The sequence below is a fragment of the Panthera leo genome, chromosome E1 (assembly GCF_018350215.1).
Source record: "Panthera leo isolate Ple1 chromosome E1, P.leo_Ple1_pat1.1, whole genome shotgun sequence".
NCBI classification, from domain to species: Eukaryota; Metazoa; Chordata; class Mammalia; order Carnivora; family Felidae; genus Panthera; species Panthera leo.
In genome coordinates, this window is record NC_056692.1 from 2,780,347 (window position 1) to 2,806,014 (window position 25,668).

Here is a 25,668-nt window from a genome sequence, read left to right on the forward strand (position 1 = left end):
GAGCTGAGTGTAGGGAGGTGCGGGGGACCGCAGTTAGATGATGGGAGAGAGTGGGAGAGTGAGGGGAGGGTCACACTCCCATCCACCCTGCCTGGACCTGCCTTCTAGCCTTCCGCCCTTAGAGACAGCTGGGGCCAACCAGGAAGCACCATCTCGGATGCCCTCTGGGGAGTCACCCTTCCTCACTGTTGAGGGAAGTTCCCACAGCGCCCCGGGGCCAAGTTAGGGCCACAGCGGGCTGGGATTCTGAGATGGAGAGAAGATTCCAGTAGGTTCTGGATTGGGTGAGGGTGCGATTCAGGCTGAGCTTAGAGACAGGGATGTGGTTGGGGTTAGGGAGTGAAATGACCTTCTTAAGACCCAAATGCGCTCAAGTCACCCGCACCCCGTCCCACCTCAGCTCAAGCCTGGCAGTGGCTCCCTCTGACCTTCCGGGTAATGACAGGTAATGACGTAGCTCCCACGGCCTGTCTTATAGACTTCATTCCCCCAAGTTCCCCTGTGCTCTCTTCTGCCTGGACAACGTGCCTCTGGGCGCCACCAACAGATGCTAACGGAGCCCCTACTGTGTGCCCAGAGGCACTAAGTCAGGCCCTAGGCGCGTTCTGTAAACAAAGCAAATTGCTGCCCTTCCCCCTGGAGCTTGCGGAGGAAACAGATAATACTGTGTACGGATGAAGCAAATACAATATTATGTTCAATGGTGATAAGCGTTGAAGAGAAAAAACAAAGCAGGGAAGGAAATCGTAAAGTATGAGGGAGCAGGGGCGCCTGGGTGGCTCAGTCGGTCAAGCGACCGACTTCGGCTCAGGTCACGATCTCACGGTTTGTGGGTTCAGGCCCCGCATCGGGCTCTGTGCTGACAGCTCAGAGCCTGGAGCCTGTTTCAGACTCTGTGTCTCCCTCTTGCTCTCTGCCTCTCCCCTGCTCGCCCGCTCTCTCTCTCTCAAAAATAATAAAATAAACATTTAAAAAATTAAAAAATATATATATTTTAAAAAACGGATAAGAAGCAAACTTTAGATACAGAGGGGCCAGGGAGGCACTCTTTGACAAGGGGACTTTTGAGTAAAGACATGAAGGGAGTGAGGCCAATCCCCCTTCCAACCACAGGGCCTTTGCACATGCCGTCCCACTCTACATCTTGGAGCTGAATAAGTTTCCTCTCCCTTCTGATCTTAACTTGGTAATTGCTTCATCGGGGAAGGCTAAAGTGAACTATTTATGGCTCTCACCGCATTGCAGCTAACATCTTTGACTAGGCTGTTGTGTGGATGGGCTTTCTCCCCGTCTCCTGGCACCTGGGAGACTCTTGAAACATGATTCTTTTTTTTTCTAATTTTTTAATGTTTATTTATTTATTTTTGAGAGAGACAGAGAGAGGGAGAGAGCAGGGGAGGGGCAGAGAGAGGAGGAGAATCCCAAGCAGGCTCCATGCTGTCAACACAGAGCCTGCTGTGGGGCTCAAACTCAACAAACCATGAGATCATGACCTGAGCTGAAACCAGGAGTCAGATGCTTAACCCGCGGAGCCACCCAGGTGCCCCGAAACATGATTCTTAATGGTTGGATGGGCTGGTGATGAGGACAAGGTCAGGGCTGGGAAGTGCATCCAGTGCTTCCAGTGGTGGGACTGGAATCAGGGGTAGGACTCAGAGAGGAAAGCTGGACTGGGTTTAGCGTGAGGCCTGAGGCGGGGGGGGGGGGGGGGGCGTGGTGATGGCGGGGACAGGAATGGGGTACGGGGATGGAGGCAGGACTGGGAGAAGGCTGAGGGTAGTCATGCCTGTGCTGGGTGACTGGCAGGGCTGTCTCATCCGCCTGGGCACAGTGCTGTCCTCGGGCCAAGGACAGGAGCTGTCAGGCAGGTCAGGCCTGCCCTCCTGGGCTCTGCTCAGCCACCCAGATGACTCTTGGGGGATGCTAGGAGACTGATGGTGCAAATTTGCATCTCCAGATGCAGATTCCACTCGAGCTCTCCCAGCCCCCTACTTTGAAGCCACGCCCCTTTCCTCGAGACTGTGCCCCAGGGGGCTGCTTATCTGGGTGAGGAGCAGGGCAGGGGCGGCATGGGAATCGAGACTCAGGGGTTTCCGGAGCGGCCCTTCCAGGCCCCTCTGGGACAGAGTCCAGGGCAGTAGGGGTGAGAGGCCCCGCCTTGACCTTCTATTCCAGTGGTAAAGACAGAGGAGGGGCGGGGCCGGGAGCTGACCCTGGGTGTCACCACAAACGGTGGGGATCTGCCTCCATCCGCGAAAGCTGCCTCCTCAAATCGAAACCCATCCTCCACAGATCTCCTCCCCCCCGGCCGATCCCTTCCCGTCCCCCCCAAAACGCTGGAGCAGGGGCTCTGGGTTTGATCAGGGCAAGAGTCTCGAGTGGAAATTAGATCCCCGGGGGAAAACAGACGGAGATGAGGGTGGTGGGGACGGGAGCGTGGCCGCGGACACGGATGGGACAGGCACGAGAATGTGGCTGGGCCAAAACGTGGCACCGAGTAGATGCTCACAGGGCTGAAGAACTGGTTCTCCTGGGCCAGGGGTGGACCAGAGAGCAGGGGAGGCACCTGGGAAGGATGCGAGCTCGCTGGCTTGGCTCACTCACAATGGCCACCCACACAGGAAGCTGAGTCCCTTGCTGCTGGGGGGCCCTCCACTGCTTGCCCCACCCCAGCCCTGCAAGGCAGGGAGCAAACCCTGGGGCCCCACCCCCTCCCAGGACACAGAAGAAAAAAAAGGCAAATGGGGCCACTCTCATGCTTAAAATTCATCAGAGCATAAAACGGTATTGCTCTTAGGTCAAATCCAAGAGTTTACTATGGACTTGGGGACGGGGCGTGACCATCTGGTGCCCACCCCCGGGGTCACCTTATCGCAGCCACTTTGACTTTCTCTCCGGTCCTCAAACACATGCCCCGAAGGGGTCTGGCGCCTGCCCATCCTGGTCTGTAACACCTTCTCCCCCAGACCCATCCTCCCCCACCATGTCGCCCCCCCAGGTTGGGCTAACACACCACAGCGGGCCGGGGCGGGGCGGGGAGGGGAGTCATCTCCATCTCCGCCCCGCCCCCTGAAACCCTCTGGAAGGATTGTATGCTGCTTCCTGGAGATCCCGAACAGTGTCTAGGGACACAGGAGCCGTGAGGCAAGCAGATCCTGGAATGTCAACCCTGGAAGGGACTTTCCAGGTCTTCTTGTCCCTCCCATTTATCTGAGACATTTGGGCCACTGAGGTTGAGGCACTGGCTCAAGGCCAACTGGGAAGAGAGGCTGGTGTGCGTCCCACAACACCAGTCTCCTTCCAGACCAAAATAGGGGTTCAGCATGCAGGCTGGAGAAGCCCCCTATCTGATAGGCTCCAGCCTCTCTCCCGCAGCCTGTCCCCCAAGGTTCCCAGAGCCTGAGCAGAATCCTATGTGCCGCCGGGTTTGTCTCCCCAATAAATTTTCCTCCAAGCTGGCTTTCTGGGAAACCAGATTCCAGTGATCCGCCTCTGTCCCTCCCTCTCCGGCTTGGGGGCATTTTTAGCACGGCATGCCTTCCAGTCCTGACTCGGTGCCCGCCAAGGATCGTCTGGCTTCCTGGAGGGACAGGCTGCCTGAGTGGTTTTTTTTTTTAAGTTTATTTATTTATTTTAAGAGAAACAGAGGCAGCGTGAGCAGGGGAGGGGCAGAGAGAGAGGGGGGTGGGTGGAGAGAGAGCCCCACCGCTCTGTCAGCGCACAGCCCGCGGTGGGGCTCGAACTCACAAACCGTGAGATCGTGACCGGAGCCGAAAGCAAGAGCCTGCGTGTGTTCTCACACCATGGCAGGCTTCCTGTGGTCCGAAGTCAAAGCCCAGGTTTAAGGGGCCTGACCGTCCAGCCTCTGCCACAGTCCCGGCCACAGAGGGCTGCCTCGGGGTAGTTCTTAGTCCTCTGACCTCGTTCGAAGGTGAACAAAGTCTGGGGATTTGGGCTAAATTCTTCGGTTGGAACCCGCCAGCGAGATATCCGCGAACACACCTCCTCATGCACGATGGCACACGGGGACCCTCTTCTCTGAGGATCTCGGGCACAGGAAGGGAAAACCCGACCCCCTTCCTGCCCCCAACCCTCGTCCCCTCTCACCCACCCCATTCACGAAGGGAGAAGGAGTTTGGTTGAACAGGGAGAAGATTCCTCGGGCCTGACAAGGAAAAGGACGGGCAGTGTTTTTCTCTGGGTCTGTGGGACAGCGGCTGCTCTAGAATTTCCACGCAGCGGAGGAATGAGGCTGGGAGAAGAGGCTGGTGTGCTTTCCTCCCCCGGGGGCCCCGGGATGGCAGTTCAGGAGACGCATTCGGTCCTGAGCTTCTCATGGAGCTGCGTCTGTACAGCAAGCTCTTTCTGGCGGCCAAGGCCAAGGCGGCAAGAGGATCCCCACTCGGCGGGGGAACGCACACGGGCGTGGGGCCTGGAAACTCAGCGGCCTAGCAAAGCCCTCGCCCAGGCGACTCTCCCGATGGGTCCCCAGTTACCGTGACAGTAAAGCCGTGGGATTGATTCCCCTACCACCGGCACTATAGGGTTGGAGGAACAGTTACCCTGTCCGAAGGCACTGGGACTCTGGCCACAGAGAGGCTGTGACCAGGGTTTGGTCAGACACAGAATTTGCCTCTAGAGGCAGAGGGGGTAAGGGGGCTGGATCTGAAGTCAAGGGACACGGGATACAGGGAAGGCGTCGGGGGCCGTGGAGAGAGAAGATATGGATGACTGACCTGAGGGAGATCCCTAATTTTTTTAAGTTTATTTATTTACTTAGAGAGAGAGAGAGAGAGAGAGAGCAGGGGAGGGACAGAGAGACAGGGAGAGACAGAGAATCCCAAGCAGGCTCCAGGCTCCGAGCTGTCAGCACAGGGCCCGACGCGGGGCTCGAACCCACGAACGGGGAGATCATGCCCCGAACCGAAACCAAGAGTCGGACGCTTAACCGCGCCCCAACACAGATCTAATTTTAGGAGCTTCAGGGCTGGACGGGAGAACATCAGCCTTCCCAGATGACCACCTATGTCAGGATGGGTTTGATTATGCTGCAGTGACAGCCAATCCCGAAATCTCCGCGGCGGGACCCAGTGCAAAGTTCTCTCTTGCTCTGCTCGGCGTCCAGCCCTGGCCCGCGGGAGGCTCCGTCCTGCTCCCGCAGAGACCGGAGCTGGCGGGATCGGCTCTAGCACAGCAGAGGCAGAGAGGCGCCAGCCTTGGAGGGGCAGGGCAAGGACTAAATGCTCCGGGCCAGAGGTGAGCCGCCTCCCTGCGGAGCTCATCGTGACCCCACCCACCCGCAGAGGGCTGGAGACCCAGTCTTCCCTGTGTCCAGACGGGTGACCGCTCCCAGGGGCACACCCAGCAGCTGGCTTCCTAGGCTTTGCAAAATACCCACTTTTTTCCTATCAGCCCTTTGAATGGAAATTCCTTCACCTCCGGATGGGTGACACTCTCTGGGAGGTGACAGCAGGAACGTGGGGCCTGGCTAGGGGCTGACTTGAGCCGGGAGGCTCCCTGTCTCCAGAACAGATGACCCAGGGACTCACCGCAGCCCCTTCCTCCTCCAATCCCCTGCTACCCCAGCCGCACGCCCGCACGCACGCACATGCATGTGCCAAAAACAACAATGAAATGGGAACCAAATCTGTTGGGTTTTATTGAATTCACTGGGCTCAAGGACAGAAAAAAAAGGAAGGAGGGTAGAATAGGATTGTGGGGTGAGGACAAGAGCTGGGGAGGGACCCCCCACACACACACACACACACACATATCCAGGCCAGGGAGCTAGCCCGGAGAAGAGCTAGAGGTTAGGTCTAATTCTGTTTTGTTTTTTTTTTTTTAATGTTTATTTATTTTGAGAAGGAGAGAGAGAGAGGGAGAGAGAGAATCCCAAGCAGGCTCCGTGCTGTCAGCACAGAGCCCAATGCGGGGCTTGAACTCACGAACCATATCATGACTGGAGCCAAAATCAAGAGTCTGAAGCTTAACTGATTGAACCACCCAGGCGCCCCAAGTTGGGTCTAATTCTAACCCTCCCCTTAAAGATGCTCCATCAAAGGGGACCACACAGCAGACCCAGGACACGTATCCTTTCTTGCCCAGTTTCCAGGCTTTTCCAGAGAGGGAAGTTAGATTGGTGGGCCCGAGGTCCGGAGGAGAGTGGAAACAAAGAGCCAAGGTAAGAGGGGGAGTTTGGGGAGGGGGCAGGACTGGAAAGAGAGCTCAGTGTCCCTGTGGGGTTCCTGGTGGGAGGAGGTAAGTTTTCACAGGAGAGGGAAGTAAGAGGCTGTCCCAAGTAGAGCAAAGTAGGCTGTCACCTCATGGTGACGGGGCTCCCCCTCGTGAAGGGCCTATTGTGGGTTTGACGTTAGCCAGCGGCTTCTGGCCCTGGACGCCCTCCTCACGTCCTCATGCTTGAGCCTTTCTTGTAGGGAGGAAAGGAGGAGGGGTTAAATGGAAACGCTGTTCTCGATGACGGGAGGGTCCAGGTAGGCATAGGGCAGCACCAGGCCTTGGTTCCGCTCCCGGATCTCCTGCGAAATCTGGGCCAGGCGGTTCTGGAAGGCCGCGATGCTCCGCCGAGGGGCCTCCTCGGTGAAGTGCTGATCCGGATAGGTGCCCAGGGGCCGCTGGGAGAAAATCGGGTGGCGGTCAGGATGATGTTCAGGATGGGACGAAGAATGGACGATTTGCCAATATATACTTAAGGTGGCTTCTAAGGGCATGACCCAGCCCTGGCTACTGCGAAGCAAACCCGCAGACCACCCCTCCAGACAACCTGCTTGGAGCAGCCTCCCCCACCCCCACCCCCACCCCCACCACCCCCACAACCCCTGCAACACCCAGGGAGTGTGGGACCTGGGAGTTCTGGGAGCCTAAGGTTAGCGCTCCCTCTGCTGGTAACCCTCTGCCTGTCACTCGGAGACTGTTTCCGCACCTGCAAGGGGGGGATGGATTGTTCTAGAATATCTTTTTAAAGGTCCCTTCCAGGGGCGCCTGGGTGGCTCAGTCGGTTACGCGTCTGACTTCGGCTCAGGTCATGATCTCACAGTCCGTGGATTTGAGCCCTGCGTCGGGCTCGGTGCTGGCAGCTCAGAGTGGGGAACCTGCTTCGGATTCTGCGTCTCCCTCTCTGTCTGCCCTTCCCCCACTCGCACTCTGTCTCTGTCTCTCTCAAAAATAAATAAAAATTAAAAATTTTTAAAAATAACAAAATAATAAAGGCTCCTTCCAACGCCTGGTCCACTGTTCTGTGAACTAAAAGAGCACAACCACATCCTTAACACAAATCAACATAACGTGTTAACATGTCATGAAATCCACATAAGCACGCTCCGGCATCCATGGCCAAGAATACACCTGTCGCCTCCCCGATTCAATTCAAAATGCAGCTCCTGAAGACACCCCCGTTCTGAGGCACCTTGCCAGTCATTCCCACGCCATTGCCACACGCCGTCACGCTTTACAGGGTGGCCAACCACAATCGGGAAATATCGCGGTGAACTACAGTGAGCGCCAGAACTGTGGCAGCAGGGGATGGCCCCTGTCTCTGTGACCAGACCACACGGCCGGCCGGCTCACCTCCACAGTTCCCGGAGGGGGCCCGGCCTTCTAACCAGCGTGCGCCTCCCGTCCAATAGAACCTTCATACAATACAACTATTGCCAATAATCCTGATGTTTACAAATCCTCGGTCTGGTTTGACTGCCCTGACGGGGACCTCCAACCGGGCCTCCCAGGACAGTGGTCACGGCGCATTTAACTTTGTCGTGCCTGACTTTCTAAGGAGATCTCTGCTGCCTCACCATAAATGCAGTGTTTTCTGAAATATACTTTTTTTTTATATTTATTTTGAGAGAGAGAGAGAGAGATCGAGTGCAAGCAGAGGGGTGGGGCAGAGAGACAGGGAGAGAGAGAGGATCCCAAGCAGGCTCCGAGCCATCAGCGCAGAGCCTGATGCGGGGCTCAGACTCACGAACCGTGAGATCATGACCTGAGCTGACACCAAGAGTCAGACGCTTCACCGACTGAGCCACCCAGGCGCCCCTCCGAAAGACACTTTTTCTCAAAACTCAGCTTGGGAGTTTCACCTTACACTGAGTTCTTATCAGCAATGACTATTCACGCTTGTCAAAGGCTTCTTTCATATATCCAGATGATTATAAGGTGTGTTTCTTTACCGATGTAATAAATCACACCGTCAGATTGCATAAGGTTGAATCGGCCTTTCATTTCTAGAATGAACTAGACTTCCTCATGGTGTATGATTTGTTTTACTATTTAGTAGTGGCCTTCACCGGCTAATGATATATTTTCAAGATGGTTGCAGCTGAGTAGAGCAAGTTTATCATTTTATTTTCTTAATTACAGTTAACGTGTTCCAAGCACTTGACATGGAGTATCGGGACGGCACAACAATCCTGTAAGACAGGCGCTCTTATCATTCCCACCTTACAGATGAAGAAATTGAGGCTTAGAGAGGCCCAATTACATACCCAGGGTCACACAGGTGGGAAGCGAGATCTGAGGCTGGAACTTTCCCCTTGAGACCCACTTCCCTTCTTCTTTTTTTTTTTAATTTTTTTTTAACATTTATTTATTTTTGAGACAGAGAGAGACAGACCATGAACGGGGGAGGGTCAGAGAGAGGGAGACACAGAATCAGAAACGGGCTCCAGGCTCTGAGCTGTCAGCACAGAGCCCGACGCGGGGCTCGAACTCACGGACCGCGAGATCGTGACCTGAGGTGAAGTCGGCTGAGCCACCCAGGAGCCCCCCACTTCCCTTCTTAAAGTCACCACCTCTGCCGGGCGCCGGCATCCAGCTTCCCAGCAAAAAGATTTGGGAAGCTTCCGCTTTCTTTTCTGTACCTTCAAGCAGCTTGACCGATTTAGGAATTACTTGCTCCTTGAAAGTTTACCAGAATTTCAAAGAGTCCGTTTTATGTCTTATCTATCAGATTGACATCTAAGTTCTGAAACTATGGTGGAGCCGTCCAAAAAAGCAGAACACAGAGGGGCGCTTGGGTGGCCCGGTCAGTTGAGCGTCAGACTTCGGTTCAGGTCATGATCTCACGGTTCATGGGTTCGAACCCCGCAGTGGGCTCTGTGCCGACAGCTCGGAGCCTGGAGCCTGTTTCAGATTCTGTGTCTCCCTTTCTCTCTGCCCCTCCCCCACCTCTCTCTCTCTCTCAAAAATAAAGAAAATAAACGTTTAAATTACCTGACACCCAGCTGGTGTCGGAGGATCATGTGATGTGGGAACATCCCCCCCACACACACATTTCGTGGCCAGAAGTACTGAGTGAGAGTACTGAGAACGGTAACAGAGTATTGTGTGAGTAGAACAAAAACCCCAGAGTTTTTCCTTTCTAACAACAAAAACGAATGTCTCCGAGTCCTTGGGAAATGGAACCAGGAAGGAGCAGGACCCAGGTACTCGTCCCTGGTGTCCTCAAGCTCTGATAGCACATCTGCACCAAATGGAACCAAGCACGAGAAATAAGGATATTCCCCAGAGTCAGAGGGCTTGTGAACAAGACCAGGGGGGCAGAGGCAGGGCCAGTGCCCCAATATGTGAACGAAAATGATGGTAACTGGTGATCAAAGGGCTGTTCCCCCGGCCAAGCCAGGTTCCTGCCTCCAAAGCTGCCCCTCCCAGCCATCCACACTGCCAGGAAGGCGCTCTTGCTGAAACACAAATTTAGCCATGTCACCCCTGGCTTAATGTTCTTCAGTGGCTTCCCCATCCTGCTCTGAATGAACGCTGTGCCCGCACCGAACCGTTTGCAATCGCACCAACACCCCAACGGACTGACCTTCACTTCTTTTCACTTGGTTGTGCCTTTCCTCCTGCCTGCCAGCTAACCCTACCCTTCCTTTGCCTGTCAAGCTCCTACTTGTCCTGCAGGTTTTAGCTTAGATGTCACTTCCTCCAAGAAGCCTTCCGGGGTTCGCCCACACTCGGTCAGGTTCCACAAGTCCCCATTCTCACCTCTATCACGAGACTAAGCTCATGAGGATAGGGTTTGTATCTGCCCACCAACATCTGACACATAACAAATACTCAAGAAGTACATGTTCGTGCATAAATGATTCTGACGACACTGTTGTGCCCTTGTCCGCTTCCCTGTGTGTCTCCTCAACTAGGCCATAGGATTCTTGAAGGCAGGGAAGTAAGTCTCACTCAGCTTCCTATGCCTGGTCCCCAGTGTCATGTTGACATGTGGGAGGTATCCAAAATAATGTGTGTTCAATGTTTGGATGAATGGATGAGAGGTTAATGGATGAATGGTTGATGAATGGATGGATGGATGGATGGATGGATGGATGGATGGATGGATGGTTGGCTGAGTGGATGGATGGATGGATGGACGGATGGATGGATGGATGTCTGAGTGAGTGGGTGGGTGGATGGATGGATGTCTGAGTGAGTGGGTGGGTGGATGGATGGATGGATGGATGGATGGATGGATGGATGAGTGAGTGGGTAGATGGATGGATGGATGGATGGATGGATGGATGGATGGATGGATGAACAGATGGGTAGATGGATTGGTAAACTGGTGAATTCAATGGACGTTATGCCCTAGCCACTGAACTGGTATTTGCTTCAATGTATGTCTTTGGGGATCAACTATCACTTCCTAAAGAAACTGAGGAACCCAAGACAGCTCAGCAGTGGGTATAAATGGCAGCACTCAGTCCCCAATCCCCCCTGGAAACCATTGCCACTGCCCAGGCCCTGTAAGCCCCCCACTTCTACCCCACCCCCACTCCACCCCATCCTCCATACACACCTGGTCCTTGGGCTCCTGGCTGACCAACCAGAAGAGGAGAAGGTTGTTACAGGTGACGTTCACTTCTGGGAGGGTGTCTAGATAACTCTCCAGGGTGGCGGTCCCCTTGGTCTGGGGTGGGGGCTGCCTCATGGATGATGGGGTATTGGGCATCCAGGCCCCAAAGTCATGCTGTAGGGACCCCGCCCCAGTTGAGTCAGCTGGCCAGAGCAGGGAACCAGCTCCTTCATCATCCCAGTTCCCACAGTTGGGAAATGAGAGGATGGTGGAAAGGGAAGACAGGGAGGAGTACGGGGTAGAAAGTTCCAGAAGTGGGGTAGGAGGCTCACCCCTTGTCACTCCCCATCCAATGTTCCAGGACTGGGTGGAGTGAGTCACCAAGGAAGGAGCAGGACCCAGAGAGGAGGTAACCCCAGCAAAGGGCCTCGGGCTGGCCTGCCACCCAGAGTGACCTGATACTCCACCCGGCTGCGTCCCCACCATGATAGGTCCCCATAAGTTCTACTTCCTACACGACACCAACTGGAGTCACCACCACAACTTTGGACCCACTCCACCCGCTCACCACCAGCCTCAGCCCCGATCATAAACCCACCCCAACCCTGACACACCCACACTCTCAACCCCAACTCTGGCCTCACGTCCATTGTTGAGCCCAACCTTGCATAGCCCCGTCCCCGCCCCACCCAGGCCTGCCCCCTGCAGCCTCACCTGCCCACTGTTGACCGCGGCATGCTGGGCCGAGCAGTTGAAGATGATGGCAGTAAGGAACTTCACCAGCTCTCCCGGAGTGCACAGCCTTTGCGGGAAGCCTGGGTGCAGGAGGAAGGGGAGAGGGTGTAGAGGGAGGGCATGGGCTTCCCAGGGGCAGCTCAGGGCCAGGGCTCACCCCAAGGGGCGAGTGAGGACATGAGAGCTGAGCATTTGGCCACTGTTGTCTTCTAAGATTAGGGTTGGGCTGAGGTTAGGGATGGTCATCACCAAGGCTTGCGGTCTCTAAAGGGGGTCAGGATAGGAGCTGGGTGCTGGGATCAGACCAGAAAACGCCCAGCCAGCACAGCTCACACTGGAAGAGCCAAGTTCAAGCTGACAGTCAAGGTGGCTCTGCTCCTTGACTGCCAAGGCACTTCTATCCACAGCCCTTCCTAGCACTTAATGTTCAAATTCTCCCAAGATTTGTCCAAGCACCCAGTAAGGGATCATCCACCGTGGGGCTTAGTGACAGAAACAGATGACCAGAGTGTCACTCACTCAGAAGCTCGCAGTGATAGAAGCAGAGGTGGGGGGCGTGGGGGGCCCGGGCTTGGCTCTTTGGGGAAAGCGAAGGCAGGAAGAAAGAGGCACTGAAGCTAAGGCACTCAGGGGAGACAAGAGAAGGGGCCCCCTTGAGTTGGAAGAGTGGATGAGCTTTGAACAGAAAAAAAGATGACAGAGGAGGGCATGATGAGACCTCTTCTCCCTGTACGTCACTGCTTACTGATCTCGCGCAAATCAATGGCTGTAACCGCTTCCCACTGGCCGGTGACCTCCAAATTCACGCCTCCAGCTCCGCCTGGACCCCGAACTCGGCGTAGCCGTGGGCATAAATCGCCAGCCGCTACCTCACGCTCTGACTTGGGTGTCTACGAGGCCTCTCCAACAACATCCGCAAAACCTGACACTTGACGCCCCTACCCCACATACTCCCCAAGCCTGGCCCTCCCCCAGGGGTCTCATTCTGGTATCTTTATTTATTCTTTTTTTAACGTTTATTTATTTTTGAAAGAGAGAGACAGAGCATGAACGGGGGAGGGCAGAGAGAGAAGGAGACACAGAATTGGAAGCAGGCTCCAAGCCATCAGCCCAGAGCCCGACGCAGGGCTCGAACTCACGGACCACGAGATTGTGACCTGAGCTGAAGTCGGACGCTTAACCGACTGAGCCACCCTGGCGCCCCATCATTCTGGTATCTTTATACAGCTGCTCAGGCCGAAATCTGTCCACTCCTTCCTCTTTTTACCTCGGATCAGCAAATACTCCCAGAGGCCAATCTGGTCTTTTAGAACCGTAAATCTGATCATGTCGCCCCTTGCTAAAACCCGCTATGGGCCTCCCACCCCACTCACCTTACCACTGCCCTGCTTGATCTGGCCCTCGCTCCTTCTCGGGCTTTATTTCCTTCTCTCCTGTTTTCTCCCTCACCTTCTCTACTCAGCCACGCAGGCCTTCCTGATATTCTGCAAACCTGCCGTCACGCATCTGCCTCAGGGCCTTTGCACTTGCTATACCTCTGCCTGTATAGTCTTAGGCCAGTTATCCACCGAACTATCTCCCTCACCTCCCTAGTCAAACATCACCTCCTCAGAGAGATCTTCCCTGACCACCTATCTGAAACCACCCCCTTCCTCAACACGCGTTTTCATGTTTCCGGGGGCTCATAACCAACCACCGAACGTATTTATTTATTATCCGAGTCTCCCCACTAGAATGTTAAGCTCCGTGAAGGCCAGGATTTCTGTCTGTCGTGCTCACCGCCAAACCCCAGCACCTAGAACAATACTTAATATGAAGAGCCCAGTAATTATCGGTTGAGTGTAGTGAATGCCTGAGAAGGTAAGAAGGCAGGGTGGGAAGGAATGTGCCAGGCCAGGCGGTTTCTGGGCACAATTTCAGAGGATTACTAGGGCGGTGGCCCCTCAGGCCTGGCGGGCAAGCAGCAAGGGGCTGAGAAAGGTGAGGCCTGCAAAGAGACAGCTGCTATAATGCAGGGACTGGGTGGTGAGAGTAGGAATTGATGGGGACAGTAAGAATGGGACACCCAACTGGGTTTAGGGAGACAGGAAGACAGAGAGGACATGAGCCAAAGATGACTTCAAGGCTTACAGTCAGGAGAGAGAGAGGCTGGTACAGCCGAACAGGCGAGGCTTAGGGGAAGGACCGGGCACCTGATGGGGGGCGTGTGGGAATTTTCTGAAGGTTCTCTTGGTGGTGGATATTCTAACCTGGAGGGCTGAGCTTAAACGGCAAGGAGGTCAGACGAGCTGTGGGAAGTGTTCTGTAGCTCCTAGTGTTTACTTGTTCCCCTTGAAATATGGAAGCAAAAGTCACACTGACCGAAGCTGATTGATCAGTGCGTCTTGCCTTAAACCAGGAATCTGGGATTAGCTCGCACTGTCGGAAGAGGTGTTTGTCAAGCTGAAGAATGCTCTGATGTATTAAGTCAGAGACAGGTTTAATAATGTAAGATAGGACAGGGGCGCCTGGGCGGCTCAGTCGGTCAGGCCTCCGACTCTTGATTTCAGCTCAGGTTAGGATCTCACGGTTTGTGAGTTTGAGCCCCGTGTTGGGCTCTGTGCTGACAGCTCAGAGCCTGGAGCCTGCTTCTGGTTCCATGTCTCCCTCTCTCTGCCTCTCCCCTGCTCGCACCCTATCTGTCTGTCTGTCTCTCTCTCTCTCTCTCTCTCAAAAATAAAATAAACATTAAAAAATTAAAAAATAATAATAAGGTAAGATAGGGGAGTCAACCAACAGTAATTAGATTCCCCCCATCCCAGGTCTCAAATAGGAAACAGCCCCAAATAGGAAAAACAAAACAAAAACTGTCTTTGGGGGAGGAGCATTCAGGACCAGGCCAGCCCAGGATTAACAGTGGGCTTGCAAAGCAAAGCAGGGGATGGGTCATCCTTGAAATACCCCAAAGAGACCTTGTCACCACCTTAACCCAGAAATCACTCGGCATCACTAACAGGGAGACAACCTGGCCCTACTTGCCTCCCCGTGTGACGCAATGCGGGGAACATAGCATCACTTGAGAAATATTCTGGCCCCAACATTTAACCTTTAGATGTTACTTCCCATCGACAGAACACACAGCGAGTAGAGTAGCAAGCTGAATGACCTCGCGAGAAAGCCACTGGATTAACTCGGAAGGCGACACATTCTGCAGAACAGCTAGTCCCGCGTTTTCGATCCAGCCACGGCAGATGTCACGTGATTTAAAGTGGGGCGTCCGGGGGCGGGGCTTAGGGGGTTGAGCGCCCGACTTCAACTCAGGTCATGATCTCATGGTCCGTGGGTTCGAGCCCCGCCTCGGGCTCTGTGCTGACAGCTCAGAGCCAGGAGCCTGCTTCGGATTCTGTCTCCCTCTCTCTCTGCCCCTCTCCGGCTCACGCTCTCTCTCTCTCTCTCTCTCTCAAAAATAAATAAACATTAAAAAAATAAAATTTGTTGTTTAAAGAGGAGGGGAAAAGCCTCAGGAAAAAAAGCATAGGGTGTACTTCAAAGGCTGGTCCATAAGTAAGAACTAAGTAACAGGTGAGGCCAGGGAGGGCACCGAGTCCTTGGGAGCTTGTGGTTGGGGGATGGGGAGGAGATACCTGAGCTTTCCCGGCCCAAGAAGGCCTGAGCAAAAATCTCGCCGACCCAGGCCTGTAGCTCCGTGTCCCGCTGCACAGATGCGTCGCTAGGATAATAGTAGCCCACGATTTCTGAGACGAAGCTGCAGAAAAGACATGCAAATGCCGCGGGCATGACCTTGGGCTCAAGGCTGGCCAGAAATCCAAGGCCCAGTGCCCTGAGGCTGGGGGGAGCCAGACAGCCAGCATCCACTGGGAGCCTACCAGGGTCCAGCGGGGACCCCCAGATCCAGATGGAACCCAAGGGCCCAAGTCTGGGCACTCCCGAGTCATGGGTACTCGGGGCCTCCTTTCCACACAGGCGTCTGGGGGGACAGTGCACTGACGAGAGAGCCTGGGGTCCCAGCCTACACTTCACCTGCCCTGATTCCTCTGGACACCCTGCCCTTTCCTTTCTCCCCCGCATTCATACACAGCCCAGGCCCTCCCCAGGCCACAGCTACCTGTCGTTTCACTGAGGACCCCAACCCCAACTCTCACCCTTGGGGTGCTCCGTGCTGGGGCCTGAAACACAGCCACCACCTCCAGCCCCAAGCGCCCCAGCCCGCATGAGTACAGGCGTCCCCCCCTGTCCCTGAGCCAGGAGGCCCTGGTGAGGCCAGACTGGCTGCAAGGTCCCAGGCCTGCACCCCGCACCTCTGAATGGCCGCCCAGATCTTCAGGCCGTCGTCTCGGTAATGGTAGTTGGGGATGGTCAGGACGCCGCGGGCCCGCAGGCTGTCCGGAAGGCAGAAATCGGTGTAGGTGAAGTGGGCCAGACCTGTGCTTATGAGGTAGAGGAGGCCTTGCCTCCCGCCGGACGTCACCTGACAACACAAGACAGCTGGGCTTGGGGACGGCCCAGACCCCACCCCAGTGCCTGGGGGCAAGAGGAGGCTAGTGACTCAGCAGGGGGGGATTATTCAGTTAACCAAGGAGTCCTAGATCGCGGATCAAACCCCCATCGAGGGGCCTGACGCGGGCTGCGGAGGTGGCGGGCCTCCTACGTGCGTGGGAGGTAATCCTTAGGTATTTGGTAACTAACGCCGGGGAGGCGGGGACGAGAGGGCCAGCTCGGCGCAGGGTCAGCGGAGGATGTGGTCTAAGGGGAGCCGGCCACCCCCACCTCCAGAAACTAAGAAGCCAGGGGCCTGCAGGTGCGGAGCCCGTGGGTGGGACAGAGGGGGCGGGGACAGGGTTTGCGGGCGGGGCAAATAGGGGCCGGGGCGTGGCTTGTGGGAAGGATCTGGCAGGGACCGTGGAATGGGATTGGAGGCCGTAGAGGCTTATGGGCGGGGCAAGTAGGGAACCAATGGGGGGAGGCGGGCGGGGCTTGTGGGCAGGGTCTGGCAGGGACCGTGGAATGGGATTGCAGGCCGTAGAGGCTTGGGGGCGGGGCAAAGCGCCCCCGGGGCGGGGCTTCAGAGACGGGGCGGAAGGGGGCCGGAGGGCTCACGTGGTCCACCAGGCCGTCGGGGTTGAGCAGCGTGGCTCGAGCGATGGTGTTCACCTGCAGCGTGTAGCGAGTGTGGGGAAGCAGGAGCTGCGAGCGGGATGAGGGCGCAGGAGCCGAAGGTCAGGGGAGCCGGCCGAGCTGGCCCGCCCCCTCTAGCCCGGCCCGGGGGGTCTCACCGACCTTGTAGACAGGATGGCACAGCGGCAGTTGGCGCAGTGTGGCCATGGAGAAGGCCTCGCACAGCAAATGCGTGCACAAAAAGTGCGTGTTGTGCTCGTGCACCAGGAACTCCGAGTTGCGCACCCACGTCTTGGCCAGCAGCCAGTCCCAGTAGGAGTCAGTGGGCAGAAAGATGGGGCTTTGGGGCCCGGGGTTCTGGCTGAGCTGCGTCCAAGAATAATAAGGGGGTTGAGGCTCGAGGCTGCCGGCGTGCCGCCTGAGCCCGCCCCCGAAGCCCGCCCCAGGTCTCACCTGGATGGCCAAGGGCACCAGCGCCCCCTGCGGGTTGAGCCACAGCAGGCAGAGCGGGGCGGCCACGTACTGCTGGCGGCCGTTGAGGCAGTGGACGGGGGCCTCCTCCAGGATCCAGTAGTCCGCTAGGAAGACATTCCCCCTCTGGGGAAGGCGCACAGAGGCTCACAAGTGGCCCCCGACCCGCGCTCCACTGCCTTCTCTGTTCTCCGCCCACTCCCACCCCGATTCGGGCCTCAGTAATACTTGGCGCTTGCGCTCATGGCCAGAGTTAGATACCCAACCCTTCCCAGCATGTCCGGAATGAGGTCCGGCTGAGTCCCGCGTTGCACAACCTCCCACCTGTGTAAGCTGGCATCCTCTCCCCACGCCCCTGCCTGGTCCTTCCTGCTCTCTCCACTCAGTGACCGTGTCAGTGTATCCAACAACAGCAAGATAAACACACACAGAATTGACTGCGACGTTTCCAGCCTCCTGGAGGATGCCCGAGGGCTCGGCTGCCGCAGAGAGACTGGCCCATCGTTTTCTCCCAGACCCTCAGAGCTCCTACTGCCCCGTGATTGCTACTCCTGTGTCTCCTTGCGCTGCCTTGCCCCTGTCTTAACACAGCTTTCTTTGGGCCTCAGTTCTGGGGACCTTGGAAGCCCCAGAACACGGGCAGGGCCTTCTCCTCCAGGCTGTCCTGCTCGCTCTTCACCGGGCCCCATCTCAGGCTTCCAGGCATGGCTGAGCGCCTTCTGGCCCCCACCTCCGTTCGCACCAATTCAAAGCCGGGGCTGCCCAGCGGATGAGGCCTGCAGACTGGAGGTGGCCCCAGCCTTCCGGCCCTTACGGTCCACGCCCATCCTGTATCCATGAGACAAATCACCCACCTCTAGTTCTGTCTGCAGGCAGGTGTCCGGACCCAGCGAGGGGGCCACCATGTCATTGGTGACAGGCAGCTTGCTGGGCAGGCTGGAGAGGCAGTGGAGCATGACGGGATTGACACCATTCAAATACTGGTACCCAAAGAACGGGTCCTCGCACCAGTGCTTGGTGACATACTCTAGGGGGCAAGAGAGGGGACCACTGGGTCTGGAAGCCACATCCCTAGATCCTCCCCGTGCCCAGTCCTTGGCTCCCTTGGTTTAGGCTCCCCTCCCAGCAGCCCCGCGAGGCAGGTGAAATTAATCAATTTCACGCAGGACCCTGAGAGTCAAAGAGACGGAGTGACTTGGCCCAGCCGAGTGGCGGTGCAGGGATCCGAATCCCAGCCTGGCCCCAGTGACAGAACTCGCGATGGTCGCAGTAGGGGAAGAGAGGCCAGTGCCCCTGGTCAGGATTAGGACTCCCTAAATGACCCTTGACCCTCTCCCAGGCAGGTGGAGTGTCTCTCTGTCCTCACTCCCCTATTCCTGTCCCCTCCCAGGGAAAGGGGAGACGGCATGAGCTCCTAAGGGGCCTCTGGGATGGTTGCCACTCACGAAACCAGGAGCCCCACGCATTGGGACCCCACAGTCTCCCTGGGACGGCTGGAGGAGGGCCCCTTCCCAGAATGGGGCTGAGGGTTCTGAGCACGGGGTAGGGGCGGGGGACAGACATCTGCCCGGCTCTGCACACCTGAAGTGACGGTCTTGTGACACCAGAAGATATTCCGGATGTCATCCAGCTTCTTCCAGGAGCCCTTGCGGTCCAGCAGTCCTCGAAGCTTCATGCCCAAGGACCTGAGGCGGGGGGAGGAGAAGCGAGGTGGGGCCTGGGGCTGCCAGGGGCACTGTGTCCCCAGCCTAGAGTCCTGGAGGGACCAGACAAGGTCAATTCCCGGAGCAGAGGTGCCTAACAGTGTGAGCGCGAGAGAAGTCTAGTGGCCAGTTGGGGCTTCGTAGGGGTGACTCCACATGGGTACGCATAGGGGTGCACGGGGCTACGTGTTGCAGATGAGTTGTCTTCATTGGCGTTTTGGCTTTTCTCCAAGTTTCCATCTTGTCACAGACCTTCACTGACCCCTGACTGCCTACAGGACAAAGCCCCAGCTGCTGGGGCTGGCTGGGAAGCCTGCCACCAGCCGGTCCCTCCCCACCACGGCCTTCTCGCGAAACTTAACCGGAGGTATGCTTTCTACACCAGACTGGTAAACGAGGGGTTGGCAGCCTGGGGGGCCGTGCGCTTTTCACTTTGTGGGCGCCCGCACTGCTTGAATTTTTTTACAGCAAGCACGTGTTATTTTATAATCAGGGAAAAAATGCTTGGGGCGCCTGGGTGGTTCCGTCAGTGGACATATCGGTTCATTTTAATCACTCCCTAACGGAGTCAAGGCCAACGGGAGGGAATGCGACACCCTACAGGTGGGTTTGCCGTGCGCGGTGGGCAAGGCGGCTGTGTGAGTCTGCTCAGATGCCGTGAAGGATGCGGGCAAAGGCGCATCTGTGACGTCCCCAGGGACAACTCCCTGAGTATCTGCTGAGCTGCCCGCCCCTCAGGCCACAGCATTTGCTGAGCACCTGCCCAGGAAGGCCCGGAAGAGGGGAGGAAGCAGGCGAGAGCTCGGTGTTAAAGCAGAGAGTGAGGAGGCAATGAAGGAGAAAGAAAAGGTCTTCCTTTTCCGAGGGCCTGGCGCACCCCTCCTCCAGAGCGTCCTGCCACGGCCCCGCACTGGAGCCCGGACACAGCCCCCGGACACAGCCCCTCGTCTCCATGAATCCCCCACGGCTGTCAAACACCAGCTCCCTCCGCCCACGGCCGTCTCTGAGTCCCACGCAGCCTGTCCTAGATCTCCGGGGCCTTCCCTCGCCTCGTCTAGACCCACACGTCCATCCGGGGACCAGCTCAGGTGACTCTCGTCCAGCAACCCTGCCACATCCTTGCCCTGAGGCCTGAGCCACCTGCAGCCGTCTCCAGACTTTCCCGAGCTCACTCTCACCTCACCTCTGCTCCCCTCCCACTAGTCCTGCTCCCAGAGAATCGGTCAGCATAGGAGCCCCGAGGGTGAGGATCCAGCCTCTTGCCCTGGACTCCTCTGGACCTTCTACCGCACAGATGTCCAGCCGAACCTGTCCGTCCTCCCTCCAGGGCAGCCTGGCTTTGCCCAGAACCCGCCCCCCCCTCCAACTCCCTGCTCAGCTCTACTCTCCGTGGCCCAAAGCCGGCTTCAGTCGCACTCGCCTTCTCGGGAGGCACCTGCCAGCCCCTACTCAGCCCTGCCGCCTCTGGCCCGGAGTGTCCACTCTACCCCCTCCACCACATCGCACTCAGAGCCTCAAGCTGACTTGAGCTGCCAGTGGCCCCTCCGATCCCTAATGAACTGTGCCACATGTCCCCCGGGGGACACTGAGCCCCTCGTGGCCGTAGAGCACATCCTAATACTACTACTCGGTCACATCCACCGAGACTGTTTCGTACCGGGTGTTCTCCTGCTTACTCTCCCCCCAACCTGTGAGGCAGGTATGCGTATTCCTGTCATCTGACAGATGAGGAAAGCGTTAAGAGGCTAAGTGAAGATCAAGGTCCCACAGCTAGAAAGTGTTGGTTCCGGGGTCTGAACGTGACATGGTCTGACTTCACTTCCTTGAAACTTCAGGGCCTGGCCTCCCTGTCCCACTCAACATGGTCCCACCAACAGGGCCTGGGACTGAGCTCTGCACTGAGGAGGTGCTCGGTTAAATTCCTAGATTTGAGGAATGGAGAAAGGGGTGATGACAAAGGAAAAACAGGAAGTGATGGGGAGAAAGAGAATGGGGGGGGAACATGGGGACAGAGAGGGGGACTTGGGAACAGAGAGGAGGAGATGGGGACAGAGAGGGGGACATGGGAACAGAGAGGGGACATGAGGACAGAGAGGGGGATATAGGGACAGAGAGGGGACATGGGGACAGAAAGGGGGAGACGGGGACAGAGACGGAGACATGGGAACAGAGAGGGGACATGGGGACAGAGAAGAGGAGACGGGACAGAGAGTGGGACATGGGGACAGAAAGGGGGGAGATGGGGACAGAGAGGGGGACATGGGACAGAGAGGGGGCATGGGCACAGAAAGGGGACATGGGGACAGAGAGGGAACATGGGGACAGAGAGGGGACATGAGGACAGAGACAGGGATGGGGGGACATGGTGACAGAGAGGGGGACACGAGGACAGAGAGGGGGACATGGGGCAGAGAAGGGGACATGGGGCAGAGAGGGGGGATATGGGAAAGAGACAGGGACACAGGGACAGGGAGGGGGATATGGGGACAGAGACAGGGAGACAGGGACAGAGAGGGGGACATGGCGACAGAGAGGGGGACACAAAGACAGGGGCACATGGGGGCAGATGGGACAGAGACAGAGACACAGGGACAGGGAGGGGGACATGGGGACAGAGGGAGGAGATGAGGATAGAAAGGGGACACAGGGACAGAGAGGGCACATAGGGACACAGATAGGGACACAGGGACAGAGAGAGGGACATGGGGACAGAGGGTAGAATGAGGACAGAGAGGGGGAGATGAGGATAGGGAGGAGACATGGGGACAGAGATGTGCAGAGGGGGACACGGACAGGAGGACACGGGAAGAGCGGAGGCAGAAGGCAGACTGAGCAGGAGTGCAGGGAGGGCAGTGGCCTCACGCAGGGATGGCGTTGAAGAGCAGGGAGACCGTCTTGGTGGCCGAGTAGCGAATATTGGGGTCCATGTGCAGCAGGGACGGGAAGTCGATTTTCATGGGGAAGCCAGGCAGGTACTGATTCCCGCTGCTGTGGGCGGGGGGGGGGGGGGGGGCAGAAAGACAGACACCAGTCAGACGGACCTGCAGCCCACTCCCCTTAATTCCCTCCCTCTGTCCTTGCCTTGCTCTGGACCCCTGCCCAGCCCCCTCCGCTCTGGCCTGAAGCCACCTCCCCGCCAGACCCTTGGGGTCACCTCTGCCCCTTCTGTCCTGACTCCTGGATTAAACCCTAGTTGTCTTCTCTCCTGGCTGCCCGGGCCGCATCGTCCCAACTTTCAGGTCATGCCCTCCACCTTCCTCCCAAGCCTGGGCTCCCCTGTCACCTGTCCCCTTGGTCTGTGCAAGGTGCCGTCTTGGTCAGGGCAAATTTCTTGTCTGTTTCCATCTCCTCGAAGTTGCTGACGTCTATGATGCCAGGGAAGCCAGGGGCATAGACCTTCCAGCTTCCAAGGGAAAGAAAGAGGTCAGAGGTCCGACTGAGAATAAACATAACCTTCTTTAGATTTTAAAGACGTGACTTTAAATTACAACTCCCAGAAACCACCCACTTTCTGGGTAGGTGACAAAGAATTGGAATTTCCTCCCTGAAGTCACTGGGCTGCGGGTCAGAGAGGCATTTGGGGACAACATGAATGTCCAGACTGCTTTGGAGCTGGGTTTGCGTTCAGATGGAGATCGTGGCCGCTTTGGGGTGGGGGAGAAGCGGGGCAGGAGGCTGAAGCTGGGTTGAGACCGGTCAATACCAGGGTCGTGTCTGACATCTGGGTGACATCCAGGGTATCTGTGGGTTGAGTGTGGATTCGCTGAGAATTGTTGGTACTGGTGTGAGTCAACCTCAGACTGATGTGAGGTTCAGACGAAGGTCCTGATTGGATCTGAGGTCAGAGTGAGTAGTAGTCTGATTAAGGCTGAGAGGGGACGGTAAAGATGAGGGAAAGAAGTCGAATTAGGCAGGCTCACCGGTAGCATTCCTGTCGACTCTGGAGTTCCCGTCTCCTGTGATCCAGAAGGAGGGGCAGGGAGTCCTGACAAATAGTTGTGGCTGTGGGGGATGAAAATCACTCGTCCTGTGAGCCTCTTTTCAAACAACACCTCCTCCAGCGAAGCTTGCCTGAACCCCCTAACCCTTGAACCCAATCCCTCTCAGCAACATGGATACCCCGCGTTCTTGTGTGTTCATCAGCAGAAGGGATTCAGGACAACCTCACCCCGAAATTGTAACAATCAACCTAACCGTCTGTATGTTTATCGCTTTCCCAAGAGTCTTTGGGGGCAGAAATTACCTTGTGGTCGTGTTTTGTGTTCCCAGCATCTGGCGTGTGCCCCCACGCCGTGCATGTAACATGCACTTGACAAATGACTGATAAACGGATATATTTGGGGAAGCGATGGGCAGATGGATGTATTATGATGACAGATGGGCATTTAGACGTCTATGAAGAACCCACTAGGGGGCGGAGGGGGGTAAGTAAAGACCGCTCGCTTTATCTTGACCTGGAACATCACCTCTCATCTCCAACAGTCACGTTAACACCCGGACCAGCCCTGGTCTTGCCTCTCAGTGATCTCAGACAGCTCAGGAGATCTGGGGGTCCAGAACCTGAAGGAGCTCGAGCTGGGCATCCTTGGAAGCCCTCCCCCCCCACAAAGGCAAGAAAGAATCCTAACAGCACCCACAGGGACTTCGTCCACGCCAGAAAAGCCAATAGTAGTTGCCAGGGCCTTTCCAGATCATTATTCAGGCCTTCCACACCTGTTGACTCAGCTGACTGACTGTGGTCTGACCCCACGGTGGGCGCCAGAGGGATTCACTCTGGGGAAGCACAGAGGGACTCTGTGTGTGTGTGTGTGTGTGTGTGTGTGTGTGTGTGTGTGTGTGTGTGTCTAGGAGAAGTAGGAGTGTGGAGACTGTGTGTGAATATTGCCCAGAAATTCAGGGTTCTAAAGGCTCACTTTTTTCAGAAAGCATTTACTGGGGAGTTCTGAGTTCTAGGTACCCTAACCCCACCCCTGTTCCCTACGGCCTGGGCTTTGTGAGACCCCACCCGTAATTCCTTTTTTTTTTTTTTTAATGTTTATTTATTTTGGAGAGAGAGACAGAGCAGGATCAGGGGAGGGACAGAGAGGCAGACGCAGAATCCGACGCAGAGCCCGACGTGGGGCTTGAACCCACAAACCGTGGGGTCTGAGCTACCCAGGTGCCCCATGCCCACCCCTAATCCCAACAGACGGCGGCCGGCCCCTGCCTCTGGCCCACCTGTTCCTGGTCGCAGCTCTACGGTGCAATAGCCCTCAATCCACTGATAGCAGGGGAACTGGGTGCAGGTGCCATCGGGGGCCTTGACGCAAATAAAGCTGCAGTACCAAGAATCCTTGGGGAAGAAAGCATAGCGTTCCTTGTACAGACGCAGCAGCAAGAGCTCCCCCAGCTCGGCTGGGCAGCGCACTTTGTATTTCTGCACCTGCGGGGGGGGGGGGGGACCAAAAAGCAAGCAGGTGAGAGGCCAGGAACCGTGGGGAGGGCATCCTTCCACCTTCCAAGGGGCATCTATGCCCCCACCTGTCCTGGCATATAATTAAGCCACGCAGCGCCTTTGTACGAGTTGGGAAAAGGCACCCCCTTCGTCCAAGCAGTGGCAGCCACAGAGACACCGGGTGCGAGCAGAGAGGGTTCTGGATTTCACCAGCCTCCTTGGCTCCCACACCCTCGTGTAGGCCACCAGCAAAAATCCTGGGGTCCTGGTGGAGGCAGGCAGATCCCCTCCGGAGAAGAGGAAACCCGGACTCAGAGAGGGCAAGCCACTTGCCCAAAGCCCACCTTCAATTATGGGAGGAGCCAGGGAGCAGGTGAAATTCTCCTGACCCTCCCCCCAGCCCAGGGCCCCTTCTTCACAGCCCGGCCTGAGTAGGGTTTATCACACCCCAGGAAAGACAGGATGGTGAGGAGGTCAGAGTGGGAGTCCCGAGTCCCCCCCCCAAGGCTGGACGAATGACCTGGGGGAATGACCCCTCCCCTCCTTCAGGGTCCCCTGCTGGCCGCGACCCTCAGAGCTCCCCCTCCCTCCCGTCCCCTCTGTACTCACCGATCCAGTGGCGAAGTCCCTGCCCAAGCGATCCAGCCGCTGCTTGGGGCTCTCCCCGCAAGTGCCCAGCAGGGTGACAGAGATGTTGTCCAGGGTCCCCGCCATCAGGTAGGGACCGGTGGTCACACACACGCTGTACACGGCCATGGTGGGAGGGAGGGAGGGAGGGATGTCCCCGGCAACGATGACTCCGGCAAGCAGCGCCTCGGAGGAGGGGAGCGGCGGGCGGGGCTGAGCTGAGCTGTTGCGCTGCAGGGCCGCGGAGTCTGGGGGCAGGGGCGGGTGCACCCGGAAGGAAAGGCCCAGGGTTCTCTCCGTGGGGTGCTCTCGGGCTCGCTCTCCTCCCCGGAGCTCCCGGTCTCCGTCCTTGCTCACCGCGGGCTCTCTCTCCTCCCCTTATACTTGTTTGCTGACCTCCGGCACAGCCGGTCTCTCTGGCTGGCAGGACCGGGCTCACCCAGATGGATATCAAGAGCCAGAGTCCCACTGGGAAGGGAGGGACCAGACGCCAACAGGGAGACGAGGAGCAGGTGACACCTGTGTGGTTGGGACACTGTCCCGCCGACTGATACCCTGGGGCCCCGGCCCGCCCACTCCCCAACTTGCCCCGAGACCCTCTCCTCCTCTCTCAGCCGGGACTGGGCCCAGGGCAGCCGCATTGCCTACTTGTGAATCATCCACGTGAATCACTGTGCACAGATGAGCCGTACCCGGCATCAACCACACATGACTGTCGACTCACGCAGGTGAGTCGCCCCGAGTGCCCACCGCACCGGAGTCAGCCGAGCACAACTTTCCTGTCG

General features: G+C 57.0%; 1 protein-coding gene across 1 annotated transcript; it reads right to left on the reverse strand.

Moving 5' to 3' along the window:
• Window positions 1-5,959: 5,959 nt before the first annotated feature.
• On the reverse strand, window positions 5,960-25,027 carry ALOXE3 (arachidonate lipoxygenase 3). Its single transcript, XM_042916450.1, has 15 exons — window positions 24,866-25,027; window positions 24,040-24,244; window positions 22,743-22,824; window positions 22,106-22,225; window positions 21,685-21,810; window positions 18,701-18,804; window positions 17,974-18,146; window positions 17,102-17,245; window positions 16,811-17,014; window positions 16,631-16,717; window positions 15,832-16,001; window positions 15,157-15,278; window positions 11,513-11,613; window positions 10,802-10,972; window positions 5,960-6,632 (listed from the first exon to the last, which is right to left on the reverse strand). The coding sequence occupies exons 1-15, from the start codon at window positions 25,010-25,012 to the stop codon at window positions 6,453-6,455; spliced, it is 2,136 nt and encodes a 711-aa protein (XP_042772384.1). The 5' UTR covers window positions 25,013-25,027; the 3' UTR covers window positions 5,960-6,452.
• Between the last annotated feature and the right edge of the window lie 641 nt (window positions 25,028-25,668).

Bases quoted from the DNA above. Each gene is read 5' to 3' on its own strand.
- ALOXE3 (XM_042916450.1), bottom strand. From the start codon at position 25,012: ATGGCCGTGTACAGCGTGTGTGTGACCACCGGTCCCTACCTGATGGCG. The intron at 22,226-22,742 runs GTGAGCCTGCCT...TTCCCTTGGAAG, and splicing joins AGTCGACAGGAATGCTACCG to CTGGAAGGTCTATGCCCCTG. The intron at 18,147-18,700 runs GTGTGCAGAGCC...CTTGCCCCCTAG, and splicing joins TCACAAGACCGTCACTTCAG to AGTATGTCACCAAGCACTGG.